This window comes from Bufo bufo, chromosome 5 (assembly GCF_905171765.1).
Source record: "Bufo bufo chromosome 5, aBufBuf1.1, whole genome shotgun sequence".
NCBI lineage: Eukaryota > Metazoa > Chordata > Amphibia > Anura > Bufonidae > Bufo > Bufo bufo.
The window spans coordinates 78,025,708-78,044,473 of NC_053393.1; the positions used below are offsets into that span (position 1 = coordinate 78,025,708).

General features: G+C 42.7%; 1 protein-coding gene across 4 annotated transcripts in view; it reads right to left on the bottom strand.

The window, feature by feature from the left end:
• Nucleotides 1-232: 232 nt before the first annotated feature.
• VPS13B (vacuolar protein sorting 13 homolog B) overlaps nt 233-18,766 on the bottom strand; it is a 1,020,896-nt gene continuing 1,002,362 nt past the window's right edge. For 3 of the 4 annotated variants that reach the window (XM_040432419.1, XM_040432415.1, XM_040432418.1), the window contains exons 59-62: nt 9,515-9,691; nt 6,786-6,888; nt 5,658-5,907; nt 233-3,513 (exon numbers count right to left, since the gene is read on the bottom strand). In XM_040432419.1, coding sequence (XP_040288353.1) covers nt 3,265-3,513; nt 5,658-5,907; nt 6,786-6,888; nt 9,515-9,691 — 779 coding nt within the window. In that variant the 3' untranslated portion in view covers nt 233-3,264. The remainder of the gene's footprint in view (nt 3,514-5,657; nt 5,908-6,785; nt 6,889-9,514; nt 9,692-18,766) is intronic. The other variant, XM_040432416.1, reaches the window with a different exon arrangement.

Genomic DNA, 18,766 nt, shown 5'->3' on the forward strand with positions numbered 1-18,766 from the left:
ATCCACTATGCTGATTTATAATGCTGCGTGTTCCTGCCTGACCGCAACGCTAATTTCACGACATGATAAATCATAAGTGCTCATGCACACAAGCGTGTGCCGTCTGTAATTTGCAGTCTCCATGTACGGGTACTATCCATGTGGCCTGTGCGGATGGATGCAGACTCATTCAACTTGAATGGGTCTGCGACCCATCCGCATCACAAAAAAAAATAGATCATGTTAAAAAAAAAATTGCAGTGCGGAGGCATTGCATCCATGATACGCAATATGGGCACAGCTGACACACGTTCATGTGCATGAGCCCTAACGCAGTGGATCCACGTCATAGGAGCAGCATTCAGGACGGGAAATACCCCTGACACAGGGAACGTATTTCCTGCACTCGCTCGTGTGAAATTGGCCTATGGCAGAAAACATGTTTATGGGTAAGTCAGCTGTGACTGAATAATCTTTAGGCCAACATCTATCTTATGAGTTTAATCAACCTGTAGTATTTCCAAAATGCTGACAAAGGCACGTTTAATCTGGATGTCACCTTTTCTATGTAGACTCTGGTAGTGAGCTTTTGCCAGGCACAGTTGCAGGCAGTCCCTCCAGGGATCAAGTGGTTTTACAGTAGGCCACATTTACTATATGGTAGTGTTGAGTCCTCCAGACAGGGATAATAAAGGGGGGTCCCCCCCTATGATATAGGTATGCTTTATTATGTCCTGATGAACCTACTCCTTCAAGCCCCAAAACTATCCATTACCCGTCTTTGGTGGGTTTCAGTTATAAATTATATCTTTTGCCCATACACTTAAAGGGAGTCTATCAGCAGTTTTGACCAAACTGCTGACAGCACTAGATAGGGGCTGTGAAGAGTAGGATAAACATACCCATTGCAGAGATTTTCTCATCAGTAGTAGTAAGTTAAAATTAACTTTTATTATGCCAGGTTCTGCTCGCTAAAGTGCCCAGGAGGCGGAGAGCTGCTTCACAGGCCCTCCCCTCTGAGGGTAGTGGTCTCCTTGTTGGATGCTACAGCTGTCACTCATGAGTAGAAAGAGGAGCGGTGATGCAGCTCAATGTAGAGAGCACTTCATAGTGAAGCTCCTCCTCCTGGGCACTTGAAAGAGCAGAATTTGGCTGAATAAAATTTCATATTCTGACTACTCCTGAAGAGAAAAGCTTCACAAAGGGTATGTTTGTGCTGCTCTCTCCAGCCCCTTCCTCGTGCTGTCTGAGTTTAGCATGGTCAATACTGCTGACAGACTCCCTTTAAATGAGTTGTACCACCTCCAAACCAATTTTAGTTATGGCCCTGAAAGCGTTTAACTTAAAGATCAAAAAGCTCTTTATCGGTACTCTGCTCCAGCACAGGTGGCCCGTCCCCAATCTGTCAAGTCAAGTAATATTATGAAATCTTATAAAATGGTTAGAAAACACTGACATCCTGTGGTACACGCCCCAATGATATTAGATTTTACTAAGAAACTGAAAAACTTTAATCAGAGTATCTGCCCCCCATCGTTGGCAACTTGCCTGTTTTATTACAAGCACATAGACTGGTGGTTAAATCATTCTTAAAAACTAAAACTTTACTAAAAGCCCAAAGATTTTTTTCAGCAGAGTTTTGTATTTACGTATGTACGTACAGATTTAGCAGAGCTGAATTTGAATTCATTCTTTTTATACATGGTGACAATTAAGTGAAAATAACATTGCATGTCTACCAGCAGTCCTATGCAAAAGCCAGTTAATACTGTGATCTCACTGTTATTTCTGCTAAATGGCAAACTCGGCAGTGCTGCATCTATAGTACGACATAAAACTAAACCCTAATTTACTAGTCCTCACTCCCCAGGAGCATTAGCTGTACATAAACCCTATTATAATATAAGGCCCCTGTATGAAAAATGCTATAAGGGGTTACAGAACAAAGGGACCTGATATATCGGACGTGAAAAACATTTATGAAAATGTCTCATATTTCCCGAGGGATATGCTGAAAGCCCAATTTTGGTAGTTAACGGTCTTGTAATATCTACACAGATCAAGTTCCCTTCAACATCCCAGAGGTGTCATTGACGGCGCATTAAAATGTCACACCCCTGGTTATGCCTTCTTTATAAGAATCAGGAGCAGGAGTCCTAATCACGACGACTACTATACACCTTTAACGGTGAAGTTCATCTAGGAAGGTTCTGGTGGAGAGCGGTGCAGTCCCGAGTCCAGACCTCCACTGATTTCCAAATAAACATGCGGCCGAGCTCCTTTACTCATAAGACTTTGTACATCATGTGCCAAGACACTTTCATGAAATCACACGCCCATATTTACGATCCGCATTTTTTGCGAATCGGATGCAGACCCATCCAGTTCACTGTGTGCTGTCTGCATCTGTATGTCTGTCCCGCAAAAAAATAAAGAACATGTCCTATTCTTGTCTGTTTTGCTGACACTGCGGGACCTGCAGAAGGGGGAAATACAGGATGCACATGACCGGTATCCATGTTTTGCAGAGCGCAAAGCGGATACAATAGTGTGGATGCCCCCTTAAAGTAATCTTTAAGAGGAGACAAAGGCATTCAGGCTCTGCGTGCAGCATCATAGCCACTACATTGTGGAAACCAGTGGTGATCCGAGCAGGTGGACTTCACCAATCTATCATGTATCACAAGTGAGATCATTTTTGATCACTGGATATATATATATATTTTTGTCTATGTTTTAAGTCTTATCTTTACTGCAGGTGAACATAACGTTCCCTGTAAGGAGCTATTTTAAGCAGAGAATGACTTATTGTAGTGTTTTTGAAGGAAATTACTCATAGAAGTCCAGAAAAACGTCTACCGTCATGATGATCACCACTTTTTATCTAATATATGTCTAGTGCTGATGACCTCTAGGGACATTTCTATACGTGTATGAATGACAGCAGCTCCACCACCTTTAGTGTCAGCTGCCATTTAAGATGTCATTGAACCTACGATGGTATGTCCCCACCTCACCCATTGACCTGAGGTTGGCTGGGGCAAAAAAAGATGGCTGCCAACTATCACGCTGGCCATGGGCATAGCAATCTCTCTCGTGTGACTGCATAACAACTAACAGCGCACATCGTGCCTCAAACCAGAACCATCCCCAGTGAAGGACACAGTATAACACAGGGGAACTAAATACATTGTCAGGCTGTAATCTGATGGATGGTAATGAGTACAAGCTTCCGGCTGTGGTCCCAGTTGTCAGTTCACATTAGTTCAATGGTTTTGATGCCAGTCAGTAAAATCCTCTTTGCAGAGCCTTATTCTTCACCATCTTGAATTTGCTAATGAAAACTCTAGCAAACGGTGTCTCCACCAGGAACTGATAAGTCTTTATGTTGGACGGTGGAGGTTCTGCAGCTACTACCTGGGCGGCAATGTTCAATGAGGACTGGCTAGGGATCAGGTGAGGTGAACTTTTTGCCACGTAGTCCACCAGTCGGCTGTACTGCTGTTCAGAGAGGCGCTCCCTGGTCCCATCAGACTGTGAGAAATAGGAGACAATGAGATGTGTTATTTCTATATGTGACTGGTGAGTATCTTACTGACAGGACCGTCATGATCAGCAGAATGGAGGGGCCTCTCCTTTACTGTTTTACTCACCCTACTCACGGTTGTGGCTGTGCACGGTATTGCAGCTTAGTCTTGTTCACTTGAATGGAACTGAGCTGCAGTACCTGGAACATCCACAACGATATGTGCTGTGCCTAACAACACGGGGACGTGGGGCCATCATTCTGCTGATCGCTGGGGGTTCTGCAAGTATGGTCTATCCCGAGGACACCATGGAGTTTTTATATTTATGTAAACAGAAATTTACATTTTATTTTAAATTTCAAGGCGATGGACCTATTGAAAATTTGTTACTGAAGTCTCTCAGGACCCCAGATATACCTGTGATGGGTAACTTTTGGCACTCCAGCTGTGGTAAAACTACACCTCCCAAGATGTACATATGCTTGGATGTTCTCAGAATTTCATAGAAATTAATAGCGCATGCTGGGAGTTGTAGTTTCACCACAGTTGGAGTGCTGGAAGTTAGCCATTATTGGGACAGGCCGTTGATACTAAGGCCTAAAAAAAAAACTTTTAAAGACTACGTACACCTTCGGGGTAAATTTTTTTAATGATTGCATTTTACTCATTTTGTGGCTAAAAATAATTTTTTCAATTGATCTTTGTTAAAAGTATTCAGCCGTTCTGTCACAAAGGGTTAACTGTCTATCTGTGTGAATCGTACTTTCACTTTGTGTTGGTCATTTAATAAACCTTATCTCTAAATATCTAAAAGGTCGTAAACACTTATTTAAGCCACATTTTTATTAGTAAGATAAGAATTGAGATGTAATGAGTGTTTATAAGGTCAGGGAGCAAAGATAAGGAGCCGTCAGCTGAGCTGCCTGGCGGAACACAGTAAACACACAGATCCTGCCACTAGAGAATCTCAAGGCTGTGCAGAGACAGGAGCTCACAATTTTGAAAGATCAATTGTTTGTTTGTTTTTTATTTAAAATGAGTACAATGCAATAATAAAAAAAATTGCCCCCAAAGGTGTACATAAGCCTTTAAGTAACAAGATATTTATAGTAAGATTGATGAGAACATGTATAAACTAATGAACTGAAAAACATAGCATTCTAATAAGATAAACTACTTTGTGTATAAAACCATTTAAAGGGCTTCTGTCACCCCACTAAAGTTTTTTTTTTTTTTTGGGCTAGTTAAATTAGTTATATTGCGATATATGAAAATATAATGGTGTTACTTTGATCCAGCAGTTTCTTCCAAAAACGAAGTTTTATAATATGTAAATTCGGTCTCTACCAGCAAGTAGGGCGTCTACTTGCTGGTAGCCGCAGCAGAAAACCGCCCCCTCGTCGTGTTGATCGACAGGGCCAGCCGGGATCTCCTCCTCCGGCCAGCCCTGTCGGCATTTCAAAAATCGCGCACCTGTGTTCATTCTGCGCAGGCGCTCTGAGATGAGGAGGCTCGCCTCCTCAGAACTCCCTCAGTGCGCCTGCGCCGATGACATCACCGAAATAGAAGACGTCATCGGCGCAGGCGCACTGAGGGAGTGCTCAGGAGACGAGCCTCCTCATCTCAGAGCGCCTGCGCCGAATGAACACAGGCGCGCGATTTTTGAAATGCCGACAGGGCTGGCCGGAGGAGGAGATCGCGGCTGGCCCTGTCAATCAACACGACGAGGGGGCGGTTTTCTGCAGAGACCGAATTTACATATTATAAAACTTCGTTTTTGGAAGAAACTGCTGGATCAAAGTAAGTAACACCATTATATTTTCATATATCGCAATATAACTAATTTAACTAGCCCAAAAAAAAAATATCACTTTAGTGGGGTGACAGAAGCCCTTTAATTATATGGTTTGTCCATCAAGACTTTGCTTCTAGGGAGCTCTATCAGCAAAGATCAATATGATGTGTCCACATGGCTACAGAATATAAAAGGAAGGAAAAGGGTAAAGTCAGATATTCCAAATTATAAAATATCATAGGTAAGCAATATCAATGTATTAAAGCAAATGATGGAGGCAGTTCACACTACATATACTCTGCCCCAATGACAATGAAAACCACAGGGCCTAGGCCAATGGTAACTGAGACACTTACCTCCTGCTCACTGGAGACTGACTGTTGCTTGAGCTGCACAAGGAGACAATTCTCTGAGTTATGGTCCTCCATGCAGTCTATTTCGGTTACGGGGAAGGCTTGCTGCTGGGTGTCCTCACTGATGCTGACCACAAAGAGAACCTCTGACGTAAGCAGCAAGCAGCCCGCGTACTCTTGTCCTGAGCCGCTGACAATGACCACATCCAGAGCCATGTGAAGCTCAGGTCTCCCCAAAGACTGGAGCATTTTCCTGTAGAGAAGAGGAAATCTGCATCAGCCATGGAGATCTACCTTTGGATGACATTTCTTTTTTACTGATTTAGTGGGGTAGTTGGAGACATAATGACTACCTCATATGATCAAGTGGGGTAGATGTGGACATTGTTTCTGGCGTTCCAGCACTAGACTATTGGGGAGCACAGTGCCAATGCTGGATAGTTAGGGGTTCTGAATAGGGCTACTTGTGCTATTTTATAACATTTCCTGTCTTTAACTAAAAAATTTTGGCGGTCTTGGAATATCTCTTTTAAGTTGCACAAGGGTATGGATTATAAACGTTCTATACAAATAAGATTGTCTCTGGAAGGTACTGACTCCTCCTACTGCGGCAGTAAAAATTCCGGCAGAGATGCCGGAGGTTAAGTGGCAGCTCCCTTTTGATAGGCAGCGATGTGAATTTATGTGACTACTGTGAGCAAGCCGCTCGCATTAAGACCCCATAGTGTATTGTTACCACATAAGTTCATAAACATGTTGCTGAGAAAAATGATGTTTTAAAATATGCAAATGAGCCTCTAGGAGCAACGGGGGAGTTGCCATTACACCTACAGGCTCTGCTCTCTCTGCATGTCCTGTCCTTCCCATTTTGATTGACAGGGCCAGGCAGTGTAAATGTCTTCACAACTGGCCCTGGCAGGTGCAGAGAGAGCTGAGGCTCTAGGAGTAATGGTAACGCCCCTGTTGCTCCTAGAGACTCATTTGCATATATAAAAACTTGGGACCAACACAGATGCCTTCAGCTGCAAAGTGCACATGTAACAGGTCAGCCAGTGTCATAGGGACAAAACTGCTGACAGATGCCCTCTGAGCTTCCACCACAGTAGTCCATATACATATGAATAACCTTACCAGACATATTTTACGTGACTATTGGGCGCGTTGTGGGTTTCCAGATCGCTGGGCTGATAACGCTGTTTAGGAAGTTGAGAGAGACCGGCCCCATGTAATATCCCTGGGGGAGAAACAGAGACAGTAATACGTAAACTGCACACACTGTTCTTATTGTCGCCCCCATAATATAATGGCAGGAACCACAATAATTACATGGTAACTTCAAGGGACTCCTAAAGGACTTCACACAACTACACAGTGCGCATAGGCTGCATGCATGCAGTGTACCTTTATACCACACTCCGTATTTAGCCCTAAAGTCTTTTACTATGAGGTCATTTCCTTGGAAGCCACTTCTGCATCTTGTAGCCGATTCTCGGAGCGCTCAAATGCAACGGTCGTGCACTTAAACCTCATAATGGTGCATTAGCTTAAATCTCCCAAAAATGAATGTTTGAAAAGCAATCTGGTATTAGCAATTAACAGAAACCGGATAGTCTTGAGAGCCGTCCATCTAGGACGGGTATCGCACACATCGTTTACAAGTTCAACGGCGAACGCAACGAACTCAGGCTGAAGTTACCGTCCTCCCTTAAAAATAAAATTTTTCTCCATACGTGTCATGGATGGTAAAACTGGAGAAACAAACAGTTTGCCTAGATACGGTATTTATAGAGAAGTTACTTGATCCAGCTGTTAAACACTGATACATATAGGTTTATGAGCCCTCCGGAGACATGTGGTTTTCGGGATGCGGCAGCGAGTGCCAGCAAGCACGGGGCGACTGCAAGAAGTATTTAAACAGGGCTGGAGGAGGAAAGCGGAGAGGAGAAGACAACATGTGCACATTGTGATGGCTTGTAAAGGTTTAATAAATGAGGCATGGTCATTACTGCAAGAATTAGTGGTTTGTAAAACCTTCAGCGATACTATAAAACGGTTTTACGGGGGGATGAATTCCCTGGAACGCCAGAGATGGAGAATATGTTCTGCTGAGATGGGAGTGATCGCAGCCGGGTTTTTCCACTGTAGAATATACATCCCAGTTCGTAAAGATTTAAATGGGGGGAAAAAGTAACATTTGCTCATGGATTTCACATACATTAGGAAGAGTTTAAAGCACAGCTTGAAATGTAATCGGTTTCAGTATGCGCCGTGCTCGACTCCCTAAATCCATTACCAGTGACGGCAGATCACTCACCACCGCACGCTGCGTCACTCAGACACGTTTTAAGATGACTGACAGATACTCGCCCGGTTCTGCTAGAGATGACCACAGAAGGTATAAAAGCCTCTACTGGTTGACGTAAATACGTGTATGAGCGCCATTTACAATCTATCTATATAGTTATAGCAGATTTTACAATATATTGAATTCCAGGGATTTTCTGATGACCTATATTCAAGATAGGTCATCAATTTCTGACCGATGGGGGTCCAACTCCCGGTACTAGAGATGCTTCGGGTCCAATTCATCCAAATTAACCTTGTGATTCCACTTGGTTACAAATCGATTCTACCCCAATCAAAAAGTACTTTGAGGGCCTGGAAAACCCTCTCCCTCTTCAGAAATTCTGATTCTAATGATTATGTTGTCTTCTCTCTAGGACCACCCAGCAGTCTTTGACCCCACATTCGGTTGCCTATCACTTGGGCAGCCACCTGCACCATAAATATACTATGGAACTGACTTTAGGGACCTGGACCACCTGCTATATAAGAAATCACAGAAAAGAATCAATCTATCATCTATATAATTTGTAAATAAACATAACCAGAGACTCATTTTACCAATATGCTTTTATTTTCCGATTGAATTTCTATACATGATTATGGGGGCGCCTATCTCTCAGCTGTTGTTAAAGGCGTTTTCCAAGTGTTTTTTTCACTGATCACCTATCCTCTTGTTTTAGAAGGCACATGGCCTGGGGGCAGCTCAGCCCTATGCACTTCATACCAAGGACAGCCGCTATACAATGTACGGTGCTCTGCCTGGTAAGCTGTGAGAAGGCTGCGGCACTACTGCAAGAGTGAATGCCTTCTCAAAAAGCTGATCGCGGGGGTCCCGAGTGTTAAACTCCGTTAACAGCATTTTGATATATTCTTTTCTGCAACCACATGGACTATATGAACCTGCAATCTGCGGGTGTCCATTGTCATCTATGAGTTTTCTAGCTATACTTTGTGACCCTCCATTGCGCAGAGAGGGGGAGTAGATAGGTTGTGTCATCACCTATTGTGGCTGGCAGATCCCGAGTATTATCTGTCTGTGCTATCCTGCCTGCGATGTAATGAGAACTGACCTCCAAAGAGAGGGAAGTGTCAGCCTATTACTTGACTTATTGGCCAGTGCAAAAACTGCAGGATTTTGAGATTACTTACCACATGTACATACTACACGTAAAGCCCTCAGGTCATGGTGCAAAGGTTATACCGACCTGAGTCAATTACTACCATATGCGACTGCCATACACTGTACGTATGCTGTAATAATGTAGTATACATTAGTGTAGTGATCCCGCTGCCTCCTGTACATCACTGGAGCATTATACTTTCTACTACTATACTACGTCTCATAGCACTGGTGTTCTCATTTGCTCCAGGAAGACACGTGGAGCCCCCAGGTATGGGGATCTAGATGCCACTGCAGACTTTGCCCCCAAGGTTAATAGTTTTCTTTCATTGATCAGTGACATGTGATGGGTATGTGTGCTTCAGAGCACTACTGTAGTCACCGTGCCGCTTACCGTATCCAGTCTGTGACACTAGTTCTGCTGCTCCTCCAATTGGCTTTGTGAATACGCCAACAATTCCTTTCCCCACACCAGAGATGACCCCTTTGGCCTTGTGTCCAGCGGAAGCCTGAGCCTCGGATGTTCTCTGAAAGTTCTGCATTGGCTGATCGACAATGCCGGCAATGGCACCTGAAACAATAATCAAATGTTAGAAGCGTCAGAAAGATTAAAGCCTAATTAATATCTTATTTCTTTGTATGGGTCAGCGCTTAGAGACTTAACCCCTTAAAGGGTCAATGGTCAAGAGTGCTGAGACCTCCATCGATCACTAGAACGAGGAGAGAGAAGGGTTCTCTCTCGTCGCTGCAGAAGACGGACTCAAAAAAAGTGTATGGTTCAGTCTTGATTCCATCCTTAGAATGAGGAGAGAAGTGCGCGCTTCTCTATCCCCGATCGGTGAGGGCTCAGACCTATGACATATCCAAAGTGTTACCAAAACTCAGTGACCTTTTAACAATTTGAAACTTCAGCATGTAATACTTTAGTTTTTTCATCGCTGCGTTACAGACATACCGGTAACTTTAATCTCTTTCGGAAGCATAGCTGTATGGGGCTATTTTTATGATTTGTTATTTTTTTTAACGGTACCAGTTTGAGGTACATTTTTTGGGATGACAGAGTGAATAAACACCTCAGTTCAGCCATTGTTTTGGGGTTTTCACAGTGCACTATAAGTGACACGGTAACTTTACTCTCTGAGTCAGTATTATTATGACAATACTAATTTTATATAATTTTTTTAATGTTTCTACTTTTGCACAATTTTTTTTCTCCAATAATTTGTTTTTGTGTCAAAGCAGTCAACAGCCGATAACATCTTTATTTCTTTACCTGATGGAGCGATATGAGGACAATTTTTGAGAGTTTTCACTGGTGTCATTTTGTGGTACGTACAACTTTTTGATCACTTGTTGCGCAGTTGTTGTGAATTTGAATGAATAAAAGAACATACCTTTTGGCGTTTTTTATTTTTAACAATACTCACTGTATGGGACAAGTTATGTGACCATATTATTTTGTGGGTCGTTACAGATGCGGCGATAACACTTATGTATGTTTTTTTATGTACAGTAGATAAAGGTGTTTTAAAGCCCAATTTTCTTTTTCTATTTTTACTTTTTTGTACGTCCCACTAGGGGACTTCAACATGCAGTCCTCTGACAGTTCATATAATACGCTGCAATACTTCAGTATACCAGTGTATTATATCCGTTTCTGTAAAAGCTGACATAATGCCTATTCAGCCCTGCTAAAGGCCAAATAGACCTCACTACATGGCAAATCCGTTGTCATCATGCTGCCATAGCAACCCTTTGACACCTCATGATAACATCACGGGGGCAATGGCTTGAGAGAGGGAGCCCCACTCTCTAAACAGCTTAAATGCCATGTTCAGCACTGACTTCAGCATTTAAGGGGTTAAACTGCCGAGCTCCGTGTTATCTCTGGTCCCATCAGAGAGCAGGGTGCCAGCTATGTAATACAACTGGCACTCGCAAGTGAAAGTGATGGTGCAGGCACAGCTCCTGATCCCCCACAATCACAGCTCCATGATACCAACTACTTGCAGCGACATACTATTATGGCGTTGAGCAGGAGGGGTAATATAACATCCTGGCTATCTGCAGTGACTACTAGGGGGAATTTACTATTGAGTTCACTATGTAACAGTATGCTCATAAGCTCCCCCTAGTGGCGGCTGTAGGAAGCCAGACTGATATCTTTCAAAGCTTTGTCTATGCAGGGAATATGGAGTGTGGAATATATAAGAGATTGTTATATTAAGAAATTAATCACAGCATGGTTTTGAAGTGTATTCTAGGGTGCTGACATTTACTTTAAGGAAGAATATCTTTGTCCATGAGAGTACAGTTCAATTTAGAGACAGAATTGTGACCGCTGTGTTCTGTTTAGTACATTTATCAACGACAGTATTGATATTTCTGCACAGTTACAGGTAAACTGAGCTCACTATAACACCCATCATGCTAGTATCCACTCCACCCCACGTAGCCCCCTATAGGGGGCTATATGTACATCTTTCTGACCTGATTGCACATTACTTGTCCCCTGAACGACAGAACAGAATCTGCACCCGGCCAATACATGACATACGTATATATTCTTACTTCTGTCTTTATGGCCTTTGTTGTTTAGAAACCAATAGAGCTCATGAAATACGATCCCGTTGAGCGAGGAACAGAAACACTTCATTTCTTTGGAGTGAATGAGAGAATATTAACTTTACCATGGGACAAAGTCATTCCCAGCAATTTAATGGTATTGCTTTTTTTTTTTGATGTTCTTCTCATTTTTCTTCAGATATTTTGGACTATAGAGGATTTAAAAGGCTTTTGTAGATGGAGGTGACATTCAACAATCTGTCAGTGACATGGCTGGGCCTGCTATCTCCAATAACACTAGAATATTTCTGTTCGTGCATCATGCTTGCAGACATCAAGAGGGAATGTATGGCCGCTGTTTGCTTTGGAGCATATGGAATACAATACATATGGGCTTCATAAAGATGGCTGGAAAGGGGGATTTTCTCACGCCTCTGCCTATCTCATCACTCATCCCTGAACCTTGTTCTGGATTCTTAATGAGCGTCTTATATATTAGATACAATACAAAGCGATTAGGGGAGATCTGGACACACATTGACCCCTGAGGCTAATAACCAAGTAGAAAGCACATAACCGTAGGCCATTCATTGTCCTGGCTTCACCTAGTGACGCATGCACGGCGCAGATAGCCAAAATGTAATGTTAGTTTTGACACTTGAAATCCCTTTAGTGGTAGAGTAGGGTCATGTGAAATGAAATCCTTGCACGTGATGAGTGTACGTTTAAAGGAGATGACTACTTCTGTATTATCATTCCAGGTCATTTATGAAGGCAGAAATCTTCATAAAGCTCCCAGGCACAGAGGCATGAATATAAGAGCAAATAAAAGGGGTTGTCAGAGCTCACATTATTGATGGCCTATCCTTAAGATAGGTCATCAATATGAGATCAGCAGGGGTTCGACTCCGGGCACCCCCGTCGACCACCTGTAGGAAGAGGCCACTGCGCTCCATGAGTGCTTAGACCTCTTCCTAAACCATGTGATGTCACCGTACATCGGTCACATGTCCAAGTGAATGGGGCTGAGCTGCAATACCGAGCAGAGTCGCTACCCAATGGATGGTGCTGTGCTTGGTAAGATGTGAGGAGGCCGTGGTGCTCCCCGGAGCTCTGGTGAGCGCCGCAGTTTCCTCAAACAGCTGACCTATCATAAATACAAAAGTCCCAGAAAACCCTTTTGAAGGGGTTTTCGGGGATTTTAATATTGATGACCTATCCTCACGGCAGGTCATTAATATCAGATCAGCGGTGGTCGGTCCGACCTCTGGCACCCCTGCCAATCAGCTGACTGAAGTGAAGGTCGCGCTCCGTGTGCTCTCCACTATCCGCATCCGTATGTCCGTTACGCAGCACCCACAAAAAAATATAGAACATGTCCTATTCTTGTCCGTATTACGAAAAGGATAGGGCAGTTCTAAAAATGGCAGGACGTTCAGTTCCGCAAAATGCAGAACGCATACGGCCGGTATCCATGTTTTGTGGATCTGCAACTTAGAGACCGCAAAAACAGCTACAGCTGTGTGCATGAGCCCTAAGGGATAACTATTGGAGGGGTTCCAACCACAGGAGCACCACTGATTCCTAGAACAAGGGGCTCCTTTTCCCTGTAACAATCACTCTACTTGGCTATCTTCAGCAGTCCCATTGAGAGTGGATGGACTGCAGTGTGCACACTGCTCCATTAATTTGTGGTCACACAGGATTCCCATGCTGGTGTTCTGTGGCAGTCGGATCCCTATTGATCAGATGCTGTGGATAGGGGATAAGTTTATATTGTGGGAAAAATAAAAGTTTCTAACAGCAGCGATCACTAGAGGAAGTTTACTGAAGATCTCTTATTGCGTTCAATACAAGATGTCTAATTATGTCTTCAGTTAGTGTCACCTAGTGGTGGCTGAAGGCAAAGAGAATTTCATCATTTAATTCTATGACTATTTAGGGCATTTGGAACTGCATATCAGAAAAACAGAGATGTATAATGACATTAATCGTCTCAGAATTGTGGACTAATTTAGTTAATATACACTGACCAAAAATATAACTGCACAGGTGTGCCTTAGACTGCCCACAATAAAAACAAAACAAAAACCCCAATTCACAAAAACACCATAGCAAACAAGTTTGAATAGAGAACAATGTTAAAATAAAACTTAACTTTTTTGGTTTACCATTCAGCAATTGTGTGCATCTTTTGTGACAGTCACCACTTACTATGGCTGGGTACATTGTTTTGTTACAACAGAAATTCCCAAAATTCCCAAAAAAAAGTTGTAACGCTGTGTAAAATGTATTTTTTTTTTTAAATAAAAACAGTATGCAATAAAATCTCATTAACCTATATTTTGTTCACAGTAGATCATAGAAGATATATCAGGTGTTGAAAGTGAGACATTACCATTCCAGGAACACTCATTTAGAACTTTATGGCAGCAACATATCTCAATAAAGTTGTACCAGGGCCATGTCTCCACTGTGTAGAATCTCCCCTTCTTTTAACAACAGCCGGTCTCCTCTCTTCCCAGATGTTTGCAAATTGCTGGAGTTTTGGTAGAGGACTGTTGTCCCATTCTTTTCTGATGTAGGATTCTAGCTGTTCAACAGTTTTGGGTCTTCTCTGCCTAATTTTTCATTTCATGACGCTCCAAATGTTTTTTTTTTTTTAATTAAATAGTTTTTTTTATTTTGTATCCAAAACATAACAGTTTTAAAAGTAGAACATGATGTTACAAAGATGCGCTGAGTATTAACAATTTGCTCAGCTTATCCATCATAAATACAGGATTACTATCCAAAAAAGTACAAAAGAAGTGCACGTAAAGGCGTGTTTAACCTGAAAATATTTGTACTTATCTAATAGTTTAATATCTCCGTGCCCAAATATATCCACCAACATCCTGATATGCCCATTATATATCATTTGATCTACCCTAATTATTCCCTTCCTTACCCAAAATTCACTATTATCAATATTATTAAATTCACTAAGGTGTGCATTATACCATAGAGGGGTAAATCTAAATCCATGCGTAATTCCCAAAATAACTTTAAGTGCGTTCCAAACAGACTGCATAGAATGTGAAATGATACATTTTTTCCCCTCCTCTTCCATATAGCCAGTTTCTAGAATACTAAATATATCCCGCTGGGGTCCTCTATAATTTCTAATCAGTTGAGGGTATGTCTTAAAGGGGGCAGAGAAGTACCACTGTATTTGGGAGGCCAAATAATAGCCCCGCAAATAAGGGACGGATAAGGCTACTTTCACACTAGCGTTTGGGTGTCCGCTCGTGAGCTCCGTTTGAAGGGGCTCACAAGCGGCCCCGAACGCAGCCGTCCAGCCCTAATGCATTCTCAGTGGAGGCGGATCCGCTCAGAATGCATCAGTCTGCCAGCGTTTAGCCTCCGCTCCGCTCAGTGAGCGGACACCTGAATGCTGCTTGCAGCGTTCGGGTGTCCGCCTGGCCGTGCGGAGGCGAGTGGATCCGTCCAGACTTACAATGTAAGTCAAGGGGGACGGATCCGCTTGAAGATGACACTATATGGCTCAATCTTCAAACGGATCCGTCCCCCATTGACTTTCAATGTAAAGTCTGGGCGGATCCGTTCAGGCTACTTTCACACTTAGAAATTTTTCTAAGCTATAATGCAGACGGATCCGTTCTGAACGGATGCAAACGTCTGCATTATAGGAGCGGATCCGTCTGATGAAACATCAGACGGACCCGCTTTGAACGCTAGTGTGAAAGTAGCCTAACCCCCCATTCTCCTCTGCTAGCCATAGGTAATTCTGTTTGATACGTGCTCTTTTTCTTCCCCAGATTAGTTCATTGAGCAGTCTCTCCAGAGCTTTGAAGTGTGCATCCTCAATCCAGATCGGGCATGAAGCCATTTGGTATAGTATCTGTGGAAGAAGCACCATTTTAATTAAGGCAATCCTGTCTGCCTGACCCAGCGTCAGCTTTTGCCAGACACGTACTTTATTTTTGGTTTTATCCATCAGTGGGATAATATTCAGTTTGGTATAATCTCTCACCAAGGGACTAATCCGGACCCCCAGATATTCTAGGGAATCTGTTATCTAGGGAAAATGTTTTCTATTGGTGAAAGGTCTGGACTGCAGCGAGGTCAGTTCAGCACCCGGACTTTTCTTCTGAGAAACCATGCTATTCTAAAATCTCTATATACTGTTCCGCATTGATAGTGCCTTTCCAGATATGTAACCTGCCCCCACCACAGGCACTAAGGCAACCCCATACCATCAGAGATGCACACTGATAACAAGCTGGTCCCTCTCCTCTTGAGTCCACAGGACATGAAATCTGTGGTCTCCCAAAAGATTTTTGAATTTTGATTCATTTGACCACACAACAATTAAATTTCCATTTTAAATGAGCTGTGGCCCAAAGAAGAAAGCAGCATTTCTGGATCATGTTGACATATGGCCTCTTCTTTGCACGATACAGCTTTACCTTGTATTTTTGGATTGCATGATGAACTGTGTTTACAGACAATGATTTCTAGGGGTGTTCCTGAGTCCATGCCTTTATTTAATGCTGTGCCACCTTAGGGCCCATACATCCTGTGCATCCAGTATTAACCGTCGGCCTTGTCTCTTGCACACATGGATTTCTCCAGATTCTCTGAATCTTTTGATGATGTTATGTACAGTAGATGTTGGGATATTCAAAGTCTTTGCAATTTTACACGGAGGAACATGTTTCTGAAATTGTTCCACAATTTTCAGGTGCGGTTTTTGGTGATCCTCTGCCCATCTTTGTTTATGAGAGGCTCCGTCTCTCTAACATGCTCTTTTTATACCCAGTCATGTGACTTAGTAGCAAGTTTTTTATTAGTATCCCTTACTTTTCCAGCCTTTTGTTGTCCATGTCCTAACTTTTTTGAGATGCATTGCTGCCATCAAGTTGTAAATGAGTAAATTTTTTCATGAAATGGTAAAATGTCTCACTGTTAACATCTGATATGTGTTCTATGATCTATTGTGAATAAAATATGGGTCTATGAGATCTGCAAATCATTGCATTCTGTTTTTATTCACATTTATTTACATTTTACATAGCGTCCGCTTTTTTGTAATAGGGGTTGTATGATAAAAGATTATTAATTAGTTTATGTTGGGGTCACAATAGACTGAGGATAAGCTGTAAAGTTTTCTTAGTTGTTGTGAGCTAAAGACTCACTCACAGTCTGCCATGTCCAATTGTCCATCACTGCTGCTCACATGTTCCCCATGGATAGAAAACCATTTGCTCCTACTCTGCTTTACCTGACCAGCTCTGCTATGCTTGTGTGTTCTCAACCACACTAAGTGGCTGCAATCAAGTCATGGTTAACCCTTTTCTGTTCTGTGCTCTGTAGCCATGCAACAATGCTACTTCCTGGGCTGCTTCTAATGATGATGTAATCAACACCTGCTATTTAGGGTCCCTTCCCCATTACTTTTGTGCTTGAGCAATCAGTCCCAGCAAAATGCTAAGATGTTTTTCCTGCTGTCTTCCCTGGTATTGACTTAGCGTGTCCTGACTTCGTACTCCTGTAAGTCACCTGCCTTGACCTTCTGCCTGACCCTTGTATTGCAAGAACTCTGCCTACCCTGACCTTCAGCCTGACCGATCATGTAATTTTTTCTTGATTTGATACTGTGAATTAGTGTTGTAAATGTCTCCACATCAGTGCAGACTAGTCCAGTGGAGCAAGCCCACAGTCATGTCTGTAACAGTCCACAGGATCCACTGCCATAACACTATTGTATGTAAAATGAAGCTTATACATCTACAAAACTATACAGGTATTTGTGGGTGTATGCCACTTTAATAACATTGGTCTCTATAATGAATAATGGACTTGGTTGGATCAATGGTAAATTTTGTATGGACAGGTTTATATGAGACTGACAAGCCTGAAGAAAGAAAGAATAAGCAAGTACTTTGTGTGCAGCTTCTGTGACTGGGTGACGAAAAACTAAGCTCCTAGGCTCCATAATAGTTGCATACGATTGCAATTTCATTTTGATGAGTACACAAGGGGGGAAGGGGGGGGGGGGTGTTACAAAGTTTTTTGCCACCAAGACCAGTTCATCTGAGGGGAGTTCTGCATGGGGTCCTCGCCACCTAGTGGCAAAGGGAGAAACTAGGGCTGGGCCCTCTCTCCTGCTAGCTACCCAGCTATCCCATTAGCTCATCATACTGTGCATTCTTTCTTGCTTTGGACTTACTAATGGATACAATAGCAAAAAATTGTGCTAGACTTTCCTTCACCTGGGGCAAAGATTGCGTTTTTTTCTCTGGTCCTGTACCTAAATACCCTGACCAAGGCAGAGAGACTTGATGGCACCCTATCTCCTGGCACCATGAACTCTGGAGGATATGCTCCACCACACCTTCCAGCTTAGCCTTATATAATAATACTACAATCTATAGTCTATAGTTTTTAATGGCATGAAATACAAGCAGGGAGTTATATCCTACTAGCAGAACGACATCTCCATTGTGTGGGACACTGTGCTGCTGTCATCCTGGGATTAACCTCACCAGAACCTCGGAGTGGAATTTGCCAGGATTATCACATGACACTACCCACATCATTGGATGTTTGAATGTAAATCACTTCCAGCACTTCTGGCCCAACATGTAAGATTTCACCGCTTCCTCTGGGGACCTATTTGAGGTTTGTGGTTGCAATTTCAGGACCAACGTACCGCATATTAGAAATGTCTACAAATCCTTACAGAGTCATCTCTTGCGACCTTTTTCCATGGAATGTCTATGGTCGCTTTCATCTGGCATCCTTACGATCATGGAACAAACTCACGAAAGACCGCAGCTCAAAACACAGCTCATGTCACATGGAATACAACAAGACACGGTACATGTGTACACACCAAACGAGCTCACATGTCAATGTTCTCCTGCTGCCAAACCCAACAAAGTTCACACCACAAGCAAGCACAGCTCCGGAAATAGGTTTTGCAAGCAATTCATGTTTTACAGAATCAATCAAAACCCGTCAAATCATAAATTAGAAACAGTGACATGAGAGAAATTAAAGCTGAGGCAGGAGG